Source organism: Eschrichtius robustus, chromosome 14 (assembly GCF_028021215.1).
Source record: "Eschrichtius robustus isolate mEscRob2 chromosome 14, mEscRob2.pri, whole genome shotgun sequence".
In the NCBI taxonomy this organism is placed as follows: Eukaryota; Metazoa; Chordata; class Mammalia; order Artiodactyla; family Eschrichtiidae; genus Eschrichtius; species Eschrichtius robustus.
Window position 1 is genome coordinate 78,770,519 of NC_090837.1, and position 22,320 is coordinate 78,792,838.

The 22,320-nt window shown below is 38.9% G+C and overlaps 1 protein-coding gene across 1 annotated transcript in view; it reads left to right on the top strand.

Moving 5' to 3' along the window:
• Positions 1–22,320, top strand: part of DCC (DCC netrin 1 receptor) — a 946,816-nt gene that overhangs the window by 561,851 nt on the left and 362,645 nt on the right. The window contains exon 10 of the mRNA XM_068562459.1: positions 11,621–11,775. Coding sequence (XP_068418560.1) covers positions 11,621–11,775 — 155 coding nt within the window. The remainder of the gene's footprint in view (positions 1–11,620; positions 11,776–22,320) is intronic.

Sequence of the window (22,320 nt, forward strand, 5' to 3'; positions counted from 1 at the left end):
CTCAGTGTAATCTGCATATTTCTCATTACTCAGGCCAAAGTCCTTGGAGTCATTGTTAGGTCCTCTCTTTTTCTCACACTCTATATCAAATCCATCATCAAGTCTTGGCAGTACTGTCAAAATATCTCCTGAATCCTTGATACAATAGGATACCTGATATTTGCTACAAAATAATACTAAAAGACTGGCTTTTGTGATTTATTTTGAGCTGAGTGATGGGAATAAAGTGGTTCATCCTATCATTCTGTCTAATTTTGTATTGCTCAAAATTTTCCATAATAAAAAAGAAGTCGAATAAATAAATGAAAATAAAACATATACGGAATCCTACCACTTCTTACCTCTTTTTTACTACGATCGGGTCTCATGTGAACTATTGCTAAAACCTCTCAAGTCTATTCTTACCATACCAGCTGGAGTTAACCTGGAGTTAACACAAGTTAGATTGTGTCAATTCTCATCTTCAAAACCCTCCAATGACTTCCTGTCTCATTCAGAGAATAATCAGAAATCCTTCCTGATCTGGCCCCTTTTCACCTTCCCAACTTCATCACTTACTGTGTTTGCTGTTTTATTATTTGCTCACTCCTCTCCAGTCTCACTGGTTTCTCTGTATTTCCTATATATACCAAGAATCCTTCTCCCTCAAGACCTTTGTACTAGTTCTTCAGTCTGCCTAGAATGTTCCTTCCCTCAGACATCCACATGGATCATTCTCTAACTTTCATTAAGTCTTTGCAGAAATGGTACTTTCTCTTGGAGGTTTCACCTGACTGCTAGCATTCCCAGTGTCCTTTTTCATTCTTATTTTTCACCACTGCGTTATTACGTTTTAGCTATTGTTTCCTGAATCCCCTTTCTTGCCACCAGAATATAAGCATTATGTGGGCAAGGATATTTTTATCACTTTTATTCATTGAGCTATTCTCAGAACCTAGAGCAAGACCTAACCCAGAGTAAACACTCACAGAATAGTTGTTGAATTGAAGCTCCAACTGAAATGTCAATCACCATGTGGAACTCTACATGGTCCTCCAGGTCAGAAGTCATCGATTTCTCCTTTATCCTCCCCTTTCACTTTGATTACATCACTATTGTAGCATGTGGCCCCTTGTATCTGGTTTTGTGTTAGTTTGATTACATGTGTGTTTCTCTCCCCAGTGATTGAGACTAGATCTTATTTATAATTCCATATCCAAGTGTCTAGTCTCCTGACTTCTATAGATGTTTACTGATTGGAACTGATATGATAAAAGTGGCAGAGAGACAAATGTGATATTCTTAATAGATTTTTCCTCAACCAGTAAAGCAAATTGTGTTACTGAGGAAGATGAAAAGCTGACTGCAATTCAATGAAAATTTTTTAAGTTGAGAAACAAAAAGTTGATTTTGAAATTTGATTCCAATATCTTTGTTCATTTTCTGTTTTCTGGCTCTCAACTAGAACAAATATATGCCATATGTCTCTGAGCAATTAGCTGTGATGCTTGTTTGCTCATATAGGTTTATTTAGCCCCTTAACACAATAGCTTTTTAAAAGGTAGTGGATTTAACATTTGCCTCAGATTTGCAACGGCTTTGTCAGGCAAATTACGCTAGCTCAGATTATCATTAATCTATCTGACTGGTTAATGGTGTCAATAATGCAAGTGCCACAGTTAACATTTTTTAATCAGCCCCTCAGGAGCTTTCATTTCATAAGTCAGAGGACAGCATAAATTCTAGAATCTGAAAGCCAGAATTCACAGAGACGCAATTGCTTCGCAGATATCCAGCTGTCTCCTACTAGTACCTAAAAATCGTTAGAATGGAAAGTGATCTTCGGAATCATAGCCCAACTTCCTGCTACTTAAACATCTAGAGACTGATGCCCAGGGAAGGGGTCATTCGCATCCCTAAGGCCATGGAGTAAGCTTCCATAGTGAGAGCAAGCGTTTATTGAGTACTCACTGTGCCAGATACCAGGCTAAGCATCTTATATAAATTATCTTATTTCATCCTCACAGCAAAACATTATCCAGATGAGGCTTAAAGAGGTTTACACCTCTGTTATATAGCTAGCAAGCGGTAGAACCAGGATTGAATGCAGGCCTGACTCCAAAACAGGTGTTCTCAATCCCTATACCTGCTTGTTTCCAGCAGTTAGTGGATTAATCTAGAAGAGAACCAAGCTTTCTTGATACTTTCAGACTTATGACATGGATTTCTTCTGTAGGCTTCTTTCTGATAATTTTCTGATTCAATGGCAAAGTTAATTTGCATCATTTATTTACTGTATATAAAACACAGTAGCAAACTTTTTATGTGTGCATAGAACGTTATACCTTCCATTCAATAATCTAATATTACGTGTGGAGTGTGACTCAGTGTATTCACAAGGTTAAGGCTTTGGGGCTGTGAAATTGAACGGCCTGGGTTGCAATCCTGGCTCAGAATTTTACTAGCTGTGTGGCCTTGGGGCAATTACTGGTGCCTTCATTTCCACTTGTGGAATACTAATAGAACCTCACATGTAACGTTGTGGTGAGTATTAAACGAAGTTAAGAAAAAGTGCTTAAAGCACTTGCTCATTGCCTGGTACACTGAAAGCACTCAACTTTTTGTTATTTAGTGCCACGTGCTAATTATGGTGTGGGTTGGAAGTGAACAATCAGTGAAATACAGGTATTTCCCAATTCATATTTAGAGAGAACTTTATCACTTTCACAAACATTAGCCCATTTGATCCTCAGATAAGGCAGGTATGATAATCTCTATTTTACAAATGAGCTTGTGTGGCTCAACTGAGAATGTCTACAAAGCATTGCCTAAGAAGCTACACAACTAGGAAATATTAGAAGCAGGATTTAAATGCAGGTTTCTAGTCCAGTGATGTCTTTACTATACCACAAAAAGTAAAAGATATTTCCTAAAAGACGTACATATAAAGTACTGCGGGAGTTCAGATGAGAGAATTAAAACACTTTCATAGGCATCATTCAGTTTAATCCTCACAATAACCGTGTGAGTTAGGCAGATAAGGGACTGGTATCCTCTTTTTGCAAATGAAGCAGGGAAGGCTCCAAGATAGCCCCTGACTTGCTGAAGGTCACACGCCTGTTTTGTGGCAGAACAAAGACTGGACAGGGCCTTCCAACTTGCAGCGCTGTATGCTTTACATGGTTTTATGCCGCCTCAGGAAAACCCTGCTCACTGCTTGGGATTAGAGACCAGCTTTTCATGACTGACAGGGAGGATTCATTTTAGAATTCATCGTGTGTTACATTTTCAACACGGTGTGTACATATTCTTTCCCTGCTCCTCAGAGTTGAGGACCGGGCAGCAGATGAAGCTTGTTATGAAGGGAGCGTGTTGTGATGGAAAGAGAACAAGACTCAGAATCCAACCACTTTCTGGCTCTGGCTTAAAGCAGGGCAGAGTCAGCCCTCCTCTCACTCTGCTTCTCTGCAAAATGTAAAACCCTATCCTTTTTACCTCAAAATGAGTGGTTTAATTTTTCCTGTGGCCTTGATGCAAATTGCAATATAAAACCTGTCATCGACAGTTTCCACATGTAAGTGAACAACCCATTATACACTTGTGAGTTGACAATGTGTCCAGAACTGTGTGGGAAACGATCGAGAAGGGAACAGTCTTCTTGGAAGCAGTTTAGTCATGTTTAGTAGGTGGGCAAGACTAAGAGTGTATCAGTGGAGATGGAGCAGTGACAGATCTAGAAATATTTAGGAAGCAAAATGGACAGAACAAGGTAAAAGATTGGTCATTAATGGTGAGACAGAGGGGATTTTTCAAGCATAGTTCAGAGGTTTCAGCTTATTTAGATGGACAGATGGTAGGGCAATTTGCTGAAATCAGGATGCTGGAAAAGATCCAGGTTTGAGCATGAAGGTCAGAAATTCAGTTTCAGACACATTGTGTTTGACATACCTTTCAGCATTCAAGTTGGAATGTCAAGCAGAGCCTTGAAAATAGGAACCTGGAGCCCAGAGGAGAAGTTTGGGTTGGAGATAACATATCAGGAATTTGTCAGCACGTAGATGATAACAGCAGCTAGGGAAGGAGAAGATGGGCCATCCCCATAAAACAAAATGAGAAGAGGGCCCAGAACTGACTCATATTTATTAGGGGAGCATTGGCTGGAACTAAACAAAATAAATAATTTGAATCCAAAACTTTTCTTTTTCTGTGAAAAGGTAGCTTTTTTATTTGTTGTTGCAGTAGTTATTGGATGCAGTAGTCTTTTGGATGTGTTCTAGGTGCGGCAACAGAGACTATGTTAAGGCAAAAATTTTTAAAACCTGTTCCTCAGACTGTGTTTCTTTGTTTTTTTTTTTTTTTTAAACAATTCAAGTAAAAACAATTTTTAACCAAACTTTAGTGGAAATGCCTCTGACCAAGAAGATGATCTCTGTTCCCCCATCATGCTTTGTCTGGGGGTGGATCACCTCTGAAGCTACTTTCCCTTCAAGATAACACTTATTCCAAAGTCTATGGTTCTGGGGGTAAGAAAGGGTGTGGCATTTGGGTGGTTGTTGCCGCTGTCACTTTGGGCCCTATTTCAGTGACCAGCATATTTCCGCTTTGAAATCCTCTCATCATTGCACCCTTCTTGCTCTCACTGAGGAAATAAAAATGAAAATGGAGTGGATCAAAAGATGTTAAAAAATCTTTCCATCAAAAATACCATAGGTCCTTTCTTACAAAGGAACATTAATAGAACTCTTCCTTCTTGAAGCAACTAATTAGACATTTGGTACATCAAGACAGGGTTTGTTGCTCAGCTCACAGCTGTGACTAAGTGTTAACGCCCCGCTGTACTTAGCCCTTAGGAGAATATGTATTTTCTTAATATGTATGCTGGAGACAGGTTACAAATGATCTACTAAGAAACAGAACCATCGTAATCTGTAAACTGTGTTTACTTCTGAAATGTAAACACAGAAGGGCTGAATTCAGCTAATATGCACACACACACGAAATTTTCTATTCCCAATGAAGAATATTAGATTAAAAAACAAAAACAAAAAACTTCTTTTAGTAGATCTCACTCTTCAAATCATGAAAATGAGACCCAGGAATGTGGAGTGGCATCTGAAGGCCACCTGAGTAAGTTGAGATGGAACACAGAACAGAACCCAGCTCTCTAAGCATTTCTGAGATCACACTATGTGAAGGTGTTATCCAATTAGTCTATTAACATTTTTACATTTATTTATGCATTCATTTTTTTTTTTAATGTGAGCACCAGCAGCGTAGGCATTCTTTATCTGCAGTGGGTATATAGACTGAGTGTCAATAAAATATGAACGGAATATGACTTCTCTTCTAAAATAGTTCACAGTTGAGTCAAAGAGACAGACCTGTCTGTCAACACAACGTGATATGGGCTGCAGTAGACGTGTAAATCAAGAGCAACAAAAGCACAAAGGAGATAATATTTTATGCTGCTTGAATCAGAGGACATGATGGTAGGAAAGCTCCAGCCAGGAGATTTCATTTGAATCGGATTTGAAGGATGAATGAGATTTTGCCAAACTGAGAAGGAACTGAGTCAGGAGAAGGTAACTCCGAGATAATCAAAATAAAGCAAAACAAAATTAATTAAAGTCAGAATGACAAAGGTAGGGATGGATAAGGTGTGGTGGAGCTGAGTGACCGATTGCAGATGAGTGCGTAAAGGTTTGGGCCACATCTTGAAAGTCTTTGAATCTTGTCCCAAGGAGTGGGGATTGTATTAATGATACGATGGCAGCCAGCATGATGTTTTGGGCATGGAGTTGACAGATGATGTATGTTAGAAGAGTATCTCTGTCAAGAGAAGACAGAAGTGGGAGGACCAATGACAAAAGAGCTAGGAAAAGCTATTATAACCAGAGCAGGGGCCAGATCCAGGCACAGGAGAGTATAGCCTAACCAGAGTTAGGTTTCAATGCATACTGCTTAAGGGTGCATTCCATGCCACCATGTTTGACTCCCTGAATCACAATGTATCAGGGGGCTTCCCTGGTGGCGCAGTGGTTGAGAATCTGCCTGCCAATGCAGGGGACACGGGTTCGAGCCCTGGTCTGGGAAGATCCCACATGCCACGGAGCAACTAGGCCCGTGAGCCACAATTACTGAGCCTGCGCATCTGGAGCCTGTGCTCCACAACAAGAGAGGCTGCGATAGTGAGAGGCCCTCGCACCACGATGAAGAGTGGCCCCCGCTCGCCGCAACTAGAGAAAGCCCTCGCACAGAAACGAAGACCCAGCACAGCCATAAATAAATAAATAAATAAATAAATAAATAAATAAATAAATAAATAAATAAACTACCAGGTTAACTTAAAAAAAAAAAGTATCAGCATCTAAAAAGACTTTAAACAAAATGCCTGGTCTCAGCAAAGCAGCAGAAGTATTGTTACTGGGTCAGAATGTATGCTTTTAGAACACAGTAGTTATCTTCCAAGAAAGCTCAACCAGGTAAACCAAAGCACCAAGAACCAGAATTTACAAGAAAGAGATGCTTCTTACTAACACACTCTTGGTCTCCATGTAAAGGTCAAAGAAAACAAGTTGCCTACATCTTTTTCAGCCAGCAGAAGGAGACAGACTTTATAATTTATTCTCTATTTGGATGTTCAATGAATGAATTTGCAGTGAATGGATTCTAGAAAGCCCAGGTGATTTACTTCCTTTACTTCAGTCAACTTTATCTTGAACTTGCCTGAACCCCACACTACCAACTCAGAGTCAAGGAGAAAAGAAATGGAGTAATGAAGGTCTGTCTGACAGTACATCTACCAACACAAGACCATGACGCTAAGCTCTGCGGATTTGAGGGATAAATTATGTCTTCAGGGTTATAGGAGAGAACTTCATGGAGAAGCAGCCTGAGCCCCTGCTGCTTTCCCAGGAGTGGTTGGTGTGGTGACAGTCACGACGCCCGAATACAGTAACTGGGCAAAGTCCTGACGTCTAATGTTCTCTGTTCTTCAGAATTTAGTGTGGTATCTGCCCACTTACAGAGGATCATGGACTAGAGTGAGCTAGACAAAATCCTAATTACTAACTGTCTAAACACAGAGATTATGGAGAGTGTACTTTACATGACTGGCATTGCCCTATTGTGGAACCAGAGAAACAAGAGTAACAAACTGCCCTTCCAAATTTAGATTTTACTTACTTGTTGGGAAATGATTTGCGATGGTTTGTTTTCAGCTATTAAAGAACAAATGAGGTGATCAAAAGCCACCTGCGAATCTTTGAAGAAATCTGTGAAGGGTGACATGGCAGTAAATGCCATTGTCTTAGAATGCATTGGTATCACGTTTGATGTTGCCCCAGTAGGACCCAAGAAAGCATCAGAGCTTGCACCTGAGAAATCTGAGGCTCAGATAAGTTAATGAGAAAGCCAAGACAACAGCCCAGCAACAAAGCCCAGACACCAGTGTGGGCATAAGATATCATGGGGCTGTCCGACTATGCTGTGGAACTCGGAGCACACCTATTCCTTCTCCGTTGAGGTCAGCAAAGCCTCTTCCCTTTAAAAAATATTACCAGTTTCATTATTGAAACTTGTTCAGTGCCTCTAGTTATGACTACACTTTTTTATTGAAGTATAGTTGATTTACAATGTTGTGCTAATTTCTGCTGTACAGCAAAGTGATTGTTGTACATATATATATACATTCTTTTCCACTATGGTTTATCACAGAATATTGAATATAGTTCCCTGTGCTATACAGTAGGACTTTGTTGTTTATCTATTCTATATACAATAGTTTGCATCTGCTACTCTCAAACTCCCAATCCATTCCTTCCCCACACCCCACCGTTGACAACCACAAGTCTGTTCCCTATGTCTGTGAATATGACTACTTTTTTGATTTGACTTATCTCTGTAAACAATATTAATCTGACAGAAAATATCAATATGTGTTTTTCTTCATGATTGTACCTCATTAATTTCTTCAGATTGAGGAAAGGTCCTCTTCTTGAACTCAAGAACCCTTATTTCCTATGAGGTTGTGGTGGTATTTTGTTATAATAATAGAAATAATAGCAGTAATAACTGCCACATATGGAAGACTCCCTGAGTACCAGGTCTCATGCCTACTGCTTTATATGGTTCACATACAGCATCTCACTGAATTCTCTAGAAACTCTATGAGGTAGACATTTTTATAGCACCAATTTGCACTTGAGAAATCTGAGGCTCAGATAAGTTAATGAGAAAATCAAGACAACAACCCCAGGCTTAAAAATCCTGAATCCACTCCATAGTCTACATAGCATTTTGATGTGACCTCAGTTTGATAGGATAAGCAGATTTCTGAAAATTGGCACATAAAATGGAAATGTTTAGATTAAATTGTTGTTTAAGACCATTAAGAGCCCACATTGAAGAAACTAGTGGTAAATCTAGGGCAGTGCTAGCATCTGGTTGGAGGAAGGGCTGAGATCACTACCATGGAAGTGTTTTCTAAAGATGCTTTGTTCATACTCTGTTAACACTGAGGAAGTATCAGTTGTCCATATCAATGAATATAATTTTTTTCATGACCATTAGTAATCTGGGATATTTTTGGAGGCTGCTGGAGATTATAAGAACCTGAAACTCCCTTCCTTGTAATAAAATCCAGCATCCCCTTTTATATGTGAGTAATGTTTCTATTATATGATCTTAGACATTCTTACCTGGACATGCCCAGATGTTCTTGCCTCTTTTTCCTTTGAAGAATGCCTTTTCAAGGGGTTATGCCAGCTTGTCCTAGAACACAGCTATTTCATCTAAATTATTCAGTAGTTATAAGAATAAAGTCAGTTATGAAAGCTGTCCTTCCTTATAGATACTCAAGGAGTTTGGTATGCAGACCTGACCTTCAGTGACAAATATGTTGCTTGAAGGTTTAGAAAATACATCCTGAAATGACCCATAACAGATGATAATTACACTCATTCTCCCAGTGGTTTCTGAATGCCCAGGTGTCTCTTCTTTCCCTTTAGGAGCTCATGTCTTCTACGCAAAATACCCATGATCCAAATAGGCCCCTTGTTTTCCCCTATTGTTGAATGATACCAATACTGGATCTAGAGGATAAAGTTCCGAATTTCATTCTTAACGGTGGTATTCATTAACTGTGAGTCCTTTAAAAAAAAAAAAGTTGTTTCTTTAAATCTCACTTTTACATCTATAAAATAATGATAATAAAACCATCCTATTTATATAAAAAGGGAGATAATGCGTATAAAAATTCTGCTGAAAGAAAATAATATGCAAAACTGTCTACATCCACAAGGCATACAATCTGATTATGAGGGTTTTCTTTTAAAAAGCATGTATTGGCCTGAATAATCTTAGTTTGGTAGAACAGATCAGTGTGATGTGTGGTACATGGGAGCCCTATCTGATGTTTCTTACTCCTACTTACGATAAGTCACTATTGAATCCCACCCAGATCCCTCCCCCACTATAAGTCACAATTCAGCCTTGCAGCAAATTAACACAGTACTTGTAAAGGAATACCTAAACCTTGCGCTATATCCAGATTCATACAGGGTGTTTTGTTTTTTGGTTGTTTGTTTATTGTGGTAAAATATACAAAACATAGCATTTACAGTTTTAACCATTTTTAAGTGTAGAGTTCTATGGCATTAATTGCATTCACCTTGTGGCACAACTCTCACTACCTTCTACCTCCAGAGTTTTTTCATCTTCCCCAACTGAACTCTGTACTCATTAAATACTAGCATCCCGTCCCTCCCTCCACCTTGCCCCTGATAACCACCCAGCGTGCATATTTTAATTGTGAGCGGTAATGGATAAACTAATGCTAACTGCTATAACAAGCCCTCAAATTTATAATGGCTCTAATCTGTTTGACTCTGTAAAGTATTATAGAAAAAGGATGTTCCTGATTGACAGGCAGTTCTTCTCCCAGGTCTTCTCCAGAATTCTTGCAAAAATTTGACTTCTCCATCATCTGTGTATGGCTTCCAAGGTCTGCCTGCCACATATGTGGTTTTTCAAGGCCAGGCCTGGAATCAGCACACACTGTGTACACTCAAACTCATTGGTTAGACCCAGTCACATGGCCTCATCTTGGCTTCGGGGGGCCAGGACATACAGTCCAGTACCTGAAGAAGGAGAAATGGGTTTGAGGAGGAGCCAGCCAGTCTCTGACATATCAGTCAAATTAAGCATGTATATATGCCCGGCAATCACCATTCATGCCCATAGAACTTTGTTTTCACTTTTCTCTTTGGAAGTTTAATTTGCCCTGGCAGCAAAATAGGTTTTATTTTAAATATCTCCCCAAACAAAATAAAACTGAATGGTAAAATTAAAATGAATATGTAATTCCACTGAGATGCAAGAGATATCATCTAGACGTAGAAACCTTAAGAAACAGTTAAGTGGCTTAGAAGGAACTCCTTCTTCACATTCAATTGTACGAGACCAATGAGGATATAAATGTCTAGAATCATGTACGTCCTTAAAGCGTACTTGAGGAGTTCCTGTTTCTTATATGTCAGCATCCATATCCATAGGATTTGTCTTCTCTTAATATGTACTATAAATCTCACCATGATCAGCAGATTAATTCATTTGTTTGGAGCCTCTGAGGAAGTTTTTAATTGGAAAATAAATTGGACACATGTAGATGTGGCTTGAAGAAAAGGCAAGTAGACACGTGTTGTGCTTTCTCCTCATGAGGAAGGGCATCTACTTCCTTTCACTAAATTTCACTTAACATAACCACAGGACCTCAAGCTCTGTACACATCAACACTTGGCATCTGCCTTTTCCTTTCCTACAATGAAGGAAAATGCATAAATGCATTTGTTGACAGTACTGACAAAGACTGACTTGTGGAATAATCAAAACCCTGATTTCTGTCATTAGCTGAATGTTTACAAAACGCATCTTCCTGCCTACATTCCAGACGCTTCTTCTTATTTTACTAGCTCTTTGTTATGAGTTTTGAGACTAAATTGTAAAGTGTCAAGGGAAAAGACTTTAGTATGCAAGGTTCATGGGAATGGCATAAACTTGAACTCCCCAGGAACCCTGCAACATTTATTTATAGGCTCTTCCAGTCAGTTTACATTCCATAGTAAGCCTTCGAGGTCTTGCCTTACATGCAGAGTCAACAGGAAATGTGTAAGCAACCTTCTGGTCTACCTTACTGCTCTTGCTCATTATTTTGTTTTAAAATTAATTAATTAATTAATTTTTGGCTGCGTTGAGTCTTTGTTGCTGCGCGCGGGCTTTCTCTAGTTGCGGAGAGTGGGAACTACTCTTCGTTGCGGTGCACGGGCTTCTAATTGCGGTGCGATGGCTTCTCATTGCTGTGGCTTCACTTGCTGTGGAGCACCAGCTTTAGACGCGTGGGCTTCAGTAGTTGTGGCTTGCGGGCTATAGAGCGCAGGCTCAGTAGTTGTGGTGCACGGACTTAGTTGCTCCGCAGCATGTGGGATCTTCCCGGACCAGGGATCGAAACCGTGTCCCCTGCATTGGCAGGAGGATTCTTAACCACTGTACCACCAGGGAAGTCCCTCTCTTGCTCATTAAGTAAAGGCTGTGGCTAAAAGTATTCATGTGGGAATAATCTTTCCCTGCAACTTTTATTTCCTAGGGAACGAGCAGTGAATACATCCCAGCCTGGGTCCTTTCAGTTTACTGTGGGAAACCTGAAGCCAGAAGCCATGTACACCTTCCGAGTCGTGGCCTACAACGAGTGGGGACCAGGGGAGAGCTCTCAGCCCATCAAGGTGGCCACTCAGCCTGAGTGTGAGTATGAGACAGGAAGGGAAAATTTAGAAAGTATTTGTTTTCGTTGGCAATATCTTTGAATCCTTTCATAGTAATTTATTGAGGTGACGGAATGGAAGGAATATTTCTGAAGCAACATGTTTAACCTGAGGGTTTTTAAAGGTAAGGTAACTTTAACAAAATGGCCTTCCCACTTTGGCCATATCTCCAGAATGACAAATTAACAACTATCAAGGCCTGGTCCATCCACACAGTCTACATATTCACTCCCGAGTAAGTGACTGACTCTACCCGCCAGTACTTCATCATCAACACTGGGTTTCAGCCTCCTGCATTGATTTTTTTCAGATTTTTCTAAGTTTGTCTATAAAAAGTGTAACATCAAAGGAGAAGAAAAATGGCATAGGACTTCTCAATACAGGGATTATTCAAGAACTTACTCATGCATTGAATGCCCTTAAGAAGCTTACAAAAGTGAATCTAGAGTTAAGAAATGTAAAGAGATAATCTCTATTGGGCAATCTCATTGTCCTTTAACATAAATCACTATATTAAGCTCCATGATCACAAAGTAATGCAGCTGAATGTTCTTTGACCAAGTTATAATTTAGTGATTTCTACTTTTTTAAAGGAACAGCCCCCAAACTGTACATTTGAAAAATATTTCTGTATCTTACAAAATTTTGATTTTTCTACTAAACTTCTAATTTATTTGGAAAGATGATTACTGATGAGTAGTCTGTCAGCTTTATTTTTTTGAGTTTTAAAAAAATTGTAATCTAATAGCTAAATGACATGAAGGACTACTTGTAACAAACTACATTATTTAGAGATTTAGACAGCTAGTTTCATCTACTTCTGTTTTTTTTTTTTGAATGATGCTATTTTATCTGTATTCCCAATCATTTTATTTAAAACTATATTTAACTTCAAAATCACCTCACATGCTTTTGGAAGAAGGTGAAGTAGAAATCAGAAAGATTTTCCTTTGTACATATGAGAAAATAATCTTTGGACTAGGTCACTTCTTAAGGATTTGAAATCAATGTGTTGAAGAAGAGCAACTGAGACGTAGTCTGGCTGCTGGTATCATGCTCTGCACACTGGGCAGAATCTCCGTTCCTTCTTCCACTCAGCCAAGGCTACAAAGACCAGATGAGGACAAATTGCAGTAAAGTATTTGTTGGGGGTGGGGATATGACTAAGCTGGACAAATCTTGGAGATTTTTGCCTCACAGAAATAAAACCTCACATAGCATCTTTAAGGGTATAGTAATGTACAGGTTTCAGATCACATAAAAAGAAACGAAACTGAGTTATTTGTAGTGAGGTGGATGGACCTAGAGTCTGTCATACAGAGTGAAGTAAGTCAGAAAGAGAAAAACAAATACCGTATGCTAACACATATATACAGAATCTTAAAAACAAACCAAAAATGTGGTTCTGTAGAACCTAGGGGCAAGATGGGAATAAAGACGCAGATGTACTAGAGAATGGACTTGAGGACACGGGGAGGGGGAAGGGTAAGCTGGGACAAAGTGAAAGAGTGGTAGTGTATGTATGGACATATATACACTACCAAATGTAAAATAGATAGCTACTGGGAAGCAGCCGCATAGCACAGGGAGATAAGCTCGGTGTTTTGTGACCACCTAGAGGGGTGGGATAGGGAGGGTGGGAGGGAGGGAGATGCAAGAGGGAAGACATATGGGGATATATGTATATGTATAACTGATGGACTTTGTAATAAAGCAGAAACTAACACACCATTGTAAAGCAATTATACTCCAATAAAGATGTTAAAAAAAAAAAAAAAAGAAAGAAAATGCAGCCTCCCAGGCAGGACCAGCTAAATAATTTGCAGGACCCAGAAGCTGCAGTAGAGCATGAAGCCACGCTCCACGCGGGACCCTCCTGAGTGTGGGATCTTGTGCAGCTTCGTTAGTTGTATGCCCACAAAGCTGGTCCGACTTGCAGGTTTCTCTTCTTAAGAATGTTTTGTTGCTGTTTGGATTGAAATCACGAGATAATGCTGATTTCTACTTTGCAGTGACTCTGTTCACATGTAATTTGAGTCATCAATTTCTTCATTGACTTTTTTGGGTTTTTTTTAAAAATTAATTAATTAATTAATTTGTTTATTTATTTATTTTTGGCTGTGTTGAGTCTTCGTTTCTGTGCGAGGGCTTTCTCTAGTTGCGGCAAGTGGGGGCCACTCTTCATCGCGGTGCGCGGTCCTCTCACTATCGCGGCCTCTCTTGCTGCGGAGCACAGGCTCCAGACGCGCAGGCTCAGTAGTTGTGGCTCACGGGCCTAGTTGCTCCGTGGCATGTGGGATCCTCCCAGACCAGGGCTCAAACCTGTGTCCTCTGCATTGGCAGGCAGATTCTCAATCGCTGCGCCACCAGGGAAGCCCCTCTTCAATGACTTTTCACAGATCGTATATATATAGAATCAATAAATTTTATGAATATTTGGTTTTTTAATCAATAAACTTGAATAAAAACAAATTAAGTCAAAATACATATTTTTGAAAATGGTATATGCCATGTTGTATACAGACTGATAGGTGGAAAAAACCATAAAAAATTCTGTTAAAAAATCTTGTTCAATTTTCTCATGGCAGAACTTAAACTTTAAAAACATGTTCATTTTCAGAATATCCAATTTCTATGGATCGTCTGAATTCTTCACTTCCTAATCCAACTATTATCTCTGGAATTGTTTTAGTGTACTTTTCAAGGCTGACTGGCTATGATTACATTACATTTCTGGTGAAAATTCTACATAGTCAGTTTCACTTCTAGGACTGAGCAACATTATTTTTCTTCTGTTAATACCATTATTTTTAAGTATCCAGTTTGAAAATCAATAGCCAGCATTATTTTAATTCACATTTTTAAAAACCTTTCCAAGCCAAGGGACAAGAAAAAGTCTTTTCCATTTGGATACTGACTAATAATATCGCCTCATTTCATTAAAAACATTACTCATGATACAACATTTTTAGTATAATTAATCAAAAAAATAAGTCTGTGATTATTTGTATTACACATATGGCCTTAACCTTTATAAAGTAAAAACAATAACATAATTCAACTTACAAGTGTGTTTAATGAACACCTACTGTGTTCCTAATACTGTTCTACACTGTCTGAGACAGGTTAAGAAAGCATATCTGTGTAATGAAGTAACAGCACTTAGGGCTCTCAGAAGCTTCCTGAGGAAGCAAATATTTTAAATATGTAACAGCAACGAAACAAGTAAGGAAACTTGTAAGAATTTGTTAAATGAAATATTAAAAATCTAAATCACAGATTTGTTAATGAGCCCATTACTTGTGACGGCCGAGGCATATGATGCCAAAAGCTCAGCCTCTGTGTACCGGTGCCAGATCGAATCTCGGAGGCAGAGTTTTGGGCAAAGTAGAAAAGAAAAGCTTTATTGCTTTGACAGGCAAAGGGGAACACAGCAGGCTCCTGCCCTTGAAAACTATGTGTACCAACCAGGGAGGATTTGCTGAGGAGTTTTATGGCAATGGTTCAAGGGTGGGGTTGCTGATAAGATTAGGGTGTATGCAGGGTTTAGGCTCTTTAATCTTGTTTCAGGTAATCTTCTTGATGAACTTTCTGGTCCCTTTAGTCTGGCCTCAGATGGTCTCCTCTGGCCTAAAGATTGCTAACATCTTCATTTGCTGGGTTTTAATTCTATAAAAGGCTTAAAGACATTGTTATGTGTGTCCCTTGAGGCAGAACCAGGACCCTGCCCCAAGGCTGCACTATTGTTCCTTGGCTGTTCCTCCCTTGACTCTGCATCCCTTCCCTTCCCAGATTAGCAACTGTTCAAATCTGCCCTTTGGATCTCAGGGAAGGTCATGGAGGCTGGAGTCTCTTCCCTCCAAGAAACGGGGAACATGAAAATGCTTCCATGCCCAGGAGCCCCATAGGGTCCTGCTCGGTCTCACATATTGTCTAGGTAATTTTTTATGCCTGAATCATTGTGCTTGCCTCCTCAAATAAGTACTGTATTACAAAGACAGCTGCTTCGGTCCTTTGTATATATCTTCCATTCTTCCTCATTCAGAAAGCAGTCTGAGAATTTATGTAGACGAACTCACTGGGTGCTGGTTTCTGTAAGCATTTACTTTGCTTAAAAATTAGCATAAATGATGATAAGGCATAAAATAAAAACTAAACACCTAACTGAATAAAAGGTTACTTGTTGTTATTGTTGTCTCATGTAAGTTGTCTTTCTCCAGAAAATGAAAGTAGAAAATCATTCTGGTTTCGAAACATTGAAAGTATCTTGAATTTTTTTCATTAAGGGCAGTGATAGTGGTCTTAAAATGCTAACTATATTTTGGCCTTTAATAACACCTTTGTTTTATTAAATCACCTCTCTTCTTACCACTGTATGGAGTAAGGATTATTTCCTTTGCAGGCCATTGTTTACTTGCAGGGTGACCTGATTGTGTTTCATTAAGAATCGGATAATTGTCCTTGGATAATTAATATCATCGTACTGAGTAGATAGGTAGATAGGAACAGTTCAGCCTAGATAAACAGTACTTTAGGATATCTTTTACATGTGCAAAACAGCAAACTCCTTCAATTCATTTAGATTAAGAGTATTGTGTAGCTCACTCGCTGTCTTTATTACAGACATTAGGATAAATAAATTATGTTATCAGGACTAATAGTTACGGCATGTGTATTTTATCTTCTGTTGTTAACACAAAATGCCATTTTAGCAATTTCAAAATATTTCTAAGGTAAGGAACACTTCATCTTCTCCAAACCTGCTCAATAATACACCAATTCCTGAGTAAGATGGAACATCTTAGAGATCCTGTGCTTCATTTCCTCCTCTCCCCAAGCTCCTCCCACCTCCCGTCCCCTCCCCTCCCCTCCCCTCCCTCCCCTTTTCCTTACTCTTTCTCTTCCTTCTCTCTCGACTTCTTATAAGCTCATCCTTCTGTGTTTTTAGAGGAAGTTCAGAGGCGGATTTTATTACTTGGTTAGAATTTCAGAATTTAGAGGCAAAGGTGGGGGGACGTTTTCATTGTTCTCTCACTGACAAAATGATCTTATTTTTTGAAAATGGGTCTCGTCTGGTTAGCATTTGCTTGCTCGTTTTATCACTGTTTTTCCAAATGTGATGTAGTAATTGTACACTAAAATGACATAGCTTTTATACAAATTGAATTTCAAGTTTTCCATATTATTTGAAAATAGCAACTCTGTTATGAAAACCATATTCTCAAGGAATAAACACTGATGGAAAACATGTCTGAAATATAAATCAGCCAGCAACTGTTTCTAAAAAGTGCACGCGTACTGCAGTAATCATTTAAAGAGATCAGCAGCCCAAGATCCAGTTTATGAAATAATCACCCAGAATACAAAGGCTTGATTTATAGGAAGGCCTGTGTCTCCTGATTATATCTTCCTTTGGCTAAACCCTTGCTCTTCCCCCTGCCTTTATGGTGCATAATTTCTTTGCTGTGTTATCAGCTGGATTTAAGTCCCCGTGTGCTTAAGACTTGTCTAATCTTTTCATACCACATGTGGAGAATTTTTGAATTATTATTTGGGGTCCTTTAAGATGCTGTTAAGGCAGTTTAATCGTGAAGGATGTTAAAATGGACCACATACTGGCTGGAGGCTTGAGTTAGAATGGGGAGCCTATTTGCTAGACCACAACCCAATTATCCACAAAACCCTTTTATAGTTAAGTGTTGTAAGTAATATTCTTAGTCCATTATATTCTTTACACTGAAAAGATGAGTGAAAGCAACCCCCAAATCGACTTTAGAATATATTATACAGAGGAAATAGGACTTCCCTGGTGGTCCAGTGGTTAAGACTCTGCGCTTCCACTGCTGGGGGCACGGGTTCGATCCCTGGTCAGGGCACTAAGATCCCACATGCTGTGCGGTGCAGCCAAAAAATAAAAACAAAAACCAAAAATATTTTACGGGGCTTCCCTGGTGGCACAGTGGTTAAGAATCTGCTTGCCAATGCAGGGGACATGGGTTCAAGCCCTGGTCTGGGAAGATACCACATGCCGCAGAGGAACTAAGCCCGTGCACCACAGCTACTGAGCCTGTGCTCTAGAGCCCGTGAGCCACAACTACTGAGCCCCACGTGCCACAACTACTGAAGCCCGCGTGCCTAGAGCCTGTGCTCCACAGCTAAGAGAAGCCACCACAATGAGAAGCCTGCACACCTCAACAAAGAGTAGCCCCCGCTTGCTGCAACTAGAGAAAGCCCGCACGCAGCAACGAAGACCCAACACAGCCAAAAATAAAATAAATAAATTTTTAAAAAAGATAATTAACTGTTTAAAAAAAGAATATATTATACACAGGAAATAGACATATTTGCCTTTTTCATCTGTCCCTGGATTTTTTTTTTTTTTTTAATTCTAATAAAGCTCTACTTCTATGGTTGGTATGGGGGGTACTGGAAAGTCTCTGAACATTATGTCTCCAAACATTACTATCCATATCCTAGGACAAGTTCCTTAATCCTTGAAAGCTCATTGTCCTTGATTATAAATTGGAGATATGAATGATTTACTCCTCCTCCTCCTGATGCCAAAAGCTCAGCCTCTCTGTGCACCGGTGCTGAATCGAATCTCAGAGACAAGAGTTTTGGGTGAAGTAGAAAAGGATAGCTTTATCATTTTTCCAGGCAAAGGGGGACACAGCAGGCTCCTGCCTCAAAACACTAGGTATCCCAACCTAGGAGGATTTGATGAGGAGTTTTATAGCAATGGTTCAAGGGTAGGTTTGCTGACAGGATTAGGGTGTGTGCAGGGTCTCAGGTGGTCAGAATCCTAATCTTGATGAGCTTCTCTGGTCCCTTTAATTTTGCCTCAGGTGGTTTCTTGGCTGGGCCTCCCTTGATTACCAACTGTTTGCATCTGCCCTTTGGAACTCAGGGAAGGTCATCGAGGCAGGAGTCTTGCCTACAAGAAACGGGGGCCAAAAAGGCTTCCGTGCCCAGGAGCCCCACAGGGTCCTCCTCAGTTTCATTCCCGGGTTGTAAAGATGAAATGTGATAACATATGGGAAGCCCCTGAGTCTTACCTGGCATCTAGTAGGCACTCGATAGAGAGAAGTTCCCTGCCCCTAATGGGATCAAATGGAAACATAATTCCAACTGCCCTGCACTGACAACCAAAGTGGGACACTCAGTAGAGTAATCACTAAGGTAATAAGGCTTGATTACTATGCAATCAGCCATTTACGTATATTATTACTTTCCCCCTAATCATCCCCTCCCTATTACTTAGCAGGCTATTGTAGACTGGTTTGTTGTCTAATTTGCCTCTTGTACATCTTTGCATCCCTAACTAAATTTTGAAGCTTTATGAGCAGAAAACACTCTATTATCCCATAAAATGTGTCACAGCATTGCCATTTTGTGAATAGCTAGCTGGTTAACATTTGCTGGTAGAATCTGATTTGTACTTAATTTGTGGCAAAGATGATACATATCAGCAGTATTTATTCATCATGATTCTATGAATTAAGCAAACCAAGTAAATCACAGTTCTGTCTAGCTAATTTCTTTTATCACTTAAACTGGTTTCCAATTATTGACTGCACTGCATGGTGATTTGAGTGAATATTTGGGATGACTGTGGAGGAGAAGTTTACTGTGAGCCAATCAGCTGGTCCAGTTTTATGGTCGTGTACGTGGCTATAGACTAATAGTAGAAAGAAAGAAATATAAGCACTGATGTTTCATCTTTTTAGGTAACACACAAATGCTGGTATAATTTTAAAATTCTCTCATTGCAAAACATGTTTTCAGGTATTACAAGTATAAGATGAGAGACATTAAAGGCTTACGGTATGGCATCCCCGGCAACAGAAGGCTTAAGGAATCCATTTGGATTTAATGGTCAATTAGCGAGGTATTATATCCTCTACAATGATGTATATTAGTGGAAGAATTAGAGGTAGGCTTGTGAGGGTGAGTTGTTTAATCACGTTAGAAAAATTGAAAGCAAAAGGTGAGTCATTCTGTACTTATTCATTCATTCAGTCAGTCATTCAAAATGATTCTTTTGTGTTATGTCCTAGACTTCGTGGTCCAGTACAATCACCATTAGTTACATGTGCCTATTTACATTTCAATGTATTGACGTAAAATAAAATCTAAAATGCAGGCACACTAACCACATCTGTCAAGGTAGCACTTAAAATTTAAATAAAATTGAAAACTAAAAATTCAGCGCCTCATTAGCCACATTTCAAGAGTTCATATATATGACTACTGGCTACTGTATAGGACAGCACAGAGAACATTACCATTATTGCAGAAAGTTCTATTGGGCACTCCTGATCTAGGTGCTCTGCTAGTACATGAGGATACAAAAGCAAGTCAGACAATGTCCTGACTCCCAAGGAACTATTAGTCTAGTGTAAACTATTTTAAGCAGAACAGATTAAAAACGTATTTAATAGATTAGTCCCCTTTGAAAGTTGAAAAAGTTCTTTATGTGTTGAATTAATATAAAAGATTAATTTTTAAAAGACCAGAGAATCTAGATCTGAACATATTTTCTGATTAGTTTCTCAAAGCTCCCTAAATATTTTCTCAGATAAAAAATATATATATACATATTATATATATTATATATATATTATATATATATAATATATATATATATATCTTTCAGTGCACAATTAAGGATGAAGGACAAAGATGACTTGTTGTTTGGGTTAATCAGTGGTACAGCATAATTCAATTCCCCTAAAAAGCCTCTACTGGCTCCTTGTTACTCCCTCTGAGCACCAAGCATAATTCAAGTTTCTTCCACTGGTATAACCAAACATCTAGAGAAGCTATCTGCTTGGTGAGAAAGTATAGAGAAAAAAGCTACAAATTTCTCACTGCTATTAGGGAGTGTGAAGAAAGATGACATGAGAGTGTCATAATAATGAGAAGTTCCTGGAAAGTATGGGTATCTAGCCTGGGATAATGAGGTTCCAAAAAGGTAGATTTGTTTTGGGTTTAATTGCCTTGTTTGGTTATGTAGCCTACTGAAAATGAAAGTAGGTTGCTTGGTAAACTGAATTAGAGCAAAATAGAGCTTGAGCATCATCAGGGATATTGTCTCCATGCTGCAGCAGCCAAATAAAACTCTACTTCAAAGATAAAACAGCTGAGCTGAGCTCTTTTATGGGACTCCTTCAGTTATATTGGATTCTATGGAAAGCTGGTGTTCATGAAGTGAAGAAGAGTAAAGACACACAGAGAATATAGCATTTTTACTCATATGTATTTATATATTCTCTCATCTTGACAGCCCTTTTATCTGTATGGTCCATAAGCAATTATTGAGCACCTACTATGTGTCAAGCCTTTTATAAGGTGCTGGAGAGATAGAAGGTAAAATAAGATGGGCAGAATAGTATCCAAAAATTTAGGGATGAAATTTTTGAAGAAAATATAGTAAGATAAATTGTTCTAAATCATACTGTGGGATCAAATTTATTTCCTCTTATTTTTAACCTAAAGTTAGGATTATAAGGTATTAGCATATAAATACTATATAATTTAATACATATATACATACATCTATGTACACACATATACATTTTGTGTTTTAGTATGAAACATGATAGTACTTTTTAGAAAGTAGCACATGAAGAAATTTATAGTTGACTATACTCATGTGATACCCAACCCAAAAAGAGTGAAACTCATTTTTTTTTTAAACATCTTTATTGGAGTATAATTGCTTTACAATGGTGTGTTAGTTTTGCTTTATAACAAAGTGAATCAGCTGTACATATACATATATCCCCATATCTCCTCCCTCTTGCGTCTCCCTCCCACCCTCCGTATCCCACCCCTCTAGGTGGTCACAAAGCACTGAGCTGATCTCCCTGTGCTATGTCGCTGCTTCCCACTAGCTATCTATTTTACATTTGGTAGTGTATATATGCCCATGTCACTCTTTCACTTTGTCCCAGCTTACCCTTCCCCCTCCCCGTGTCCTCAAGTCCATTTTCTACATCTGCATCTTTATTCCTGTCCTGCCCCTAGGTTTTTCAGAACCTTGTTTTTTCTTTTTTGGATTCCATATATATGTGTTAGCATACGGTATTTGTTTTTCTCTTTGTGACTTACTTCAGTCTGTATGACAGACTCTAGGTCCATCCACCTCACTACAAGTAACTCAATTTCGTTTCTTTTTATGGCTGAGTAATATTCCATTGTATATATGTGCCACATCTTCTTTATCCATTCATCTGTCGATGGACACTTAGGTTGCTTCCATGTCCTGGCTATTGTAAATAGAGCTGCAGTGAACATTGTGGTACATGACTCTTTTTGAATTATGGTTTTCTCAGGGTATATGCCCAGTAGTGGGATTGCTGGGTCATTTGGTAGTTCTACTTTTAGTGAAACTCATTGTTAAATCACTATTTTACGGATTCTTTTAACTGCAGGTTATATTCTACCTACTCTGATGTATCTTATGTGCTACACAAAAGGATAATAATTTGACTTTAACTCTTATTCTCTGATTCCAGTGTTC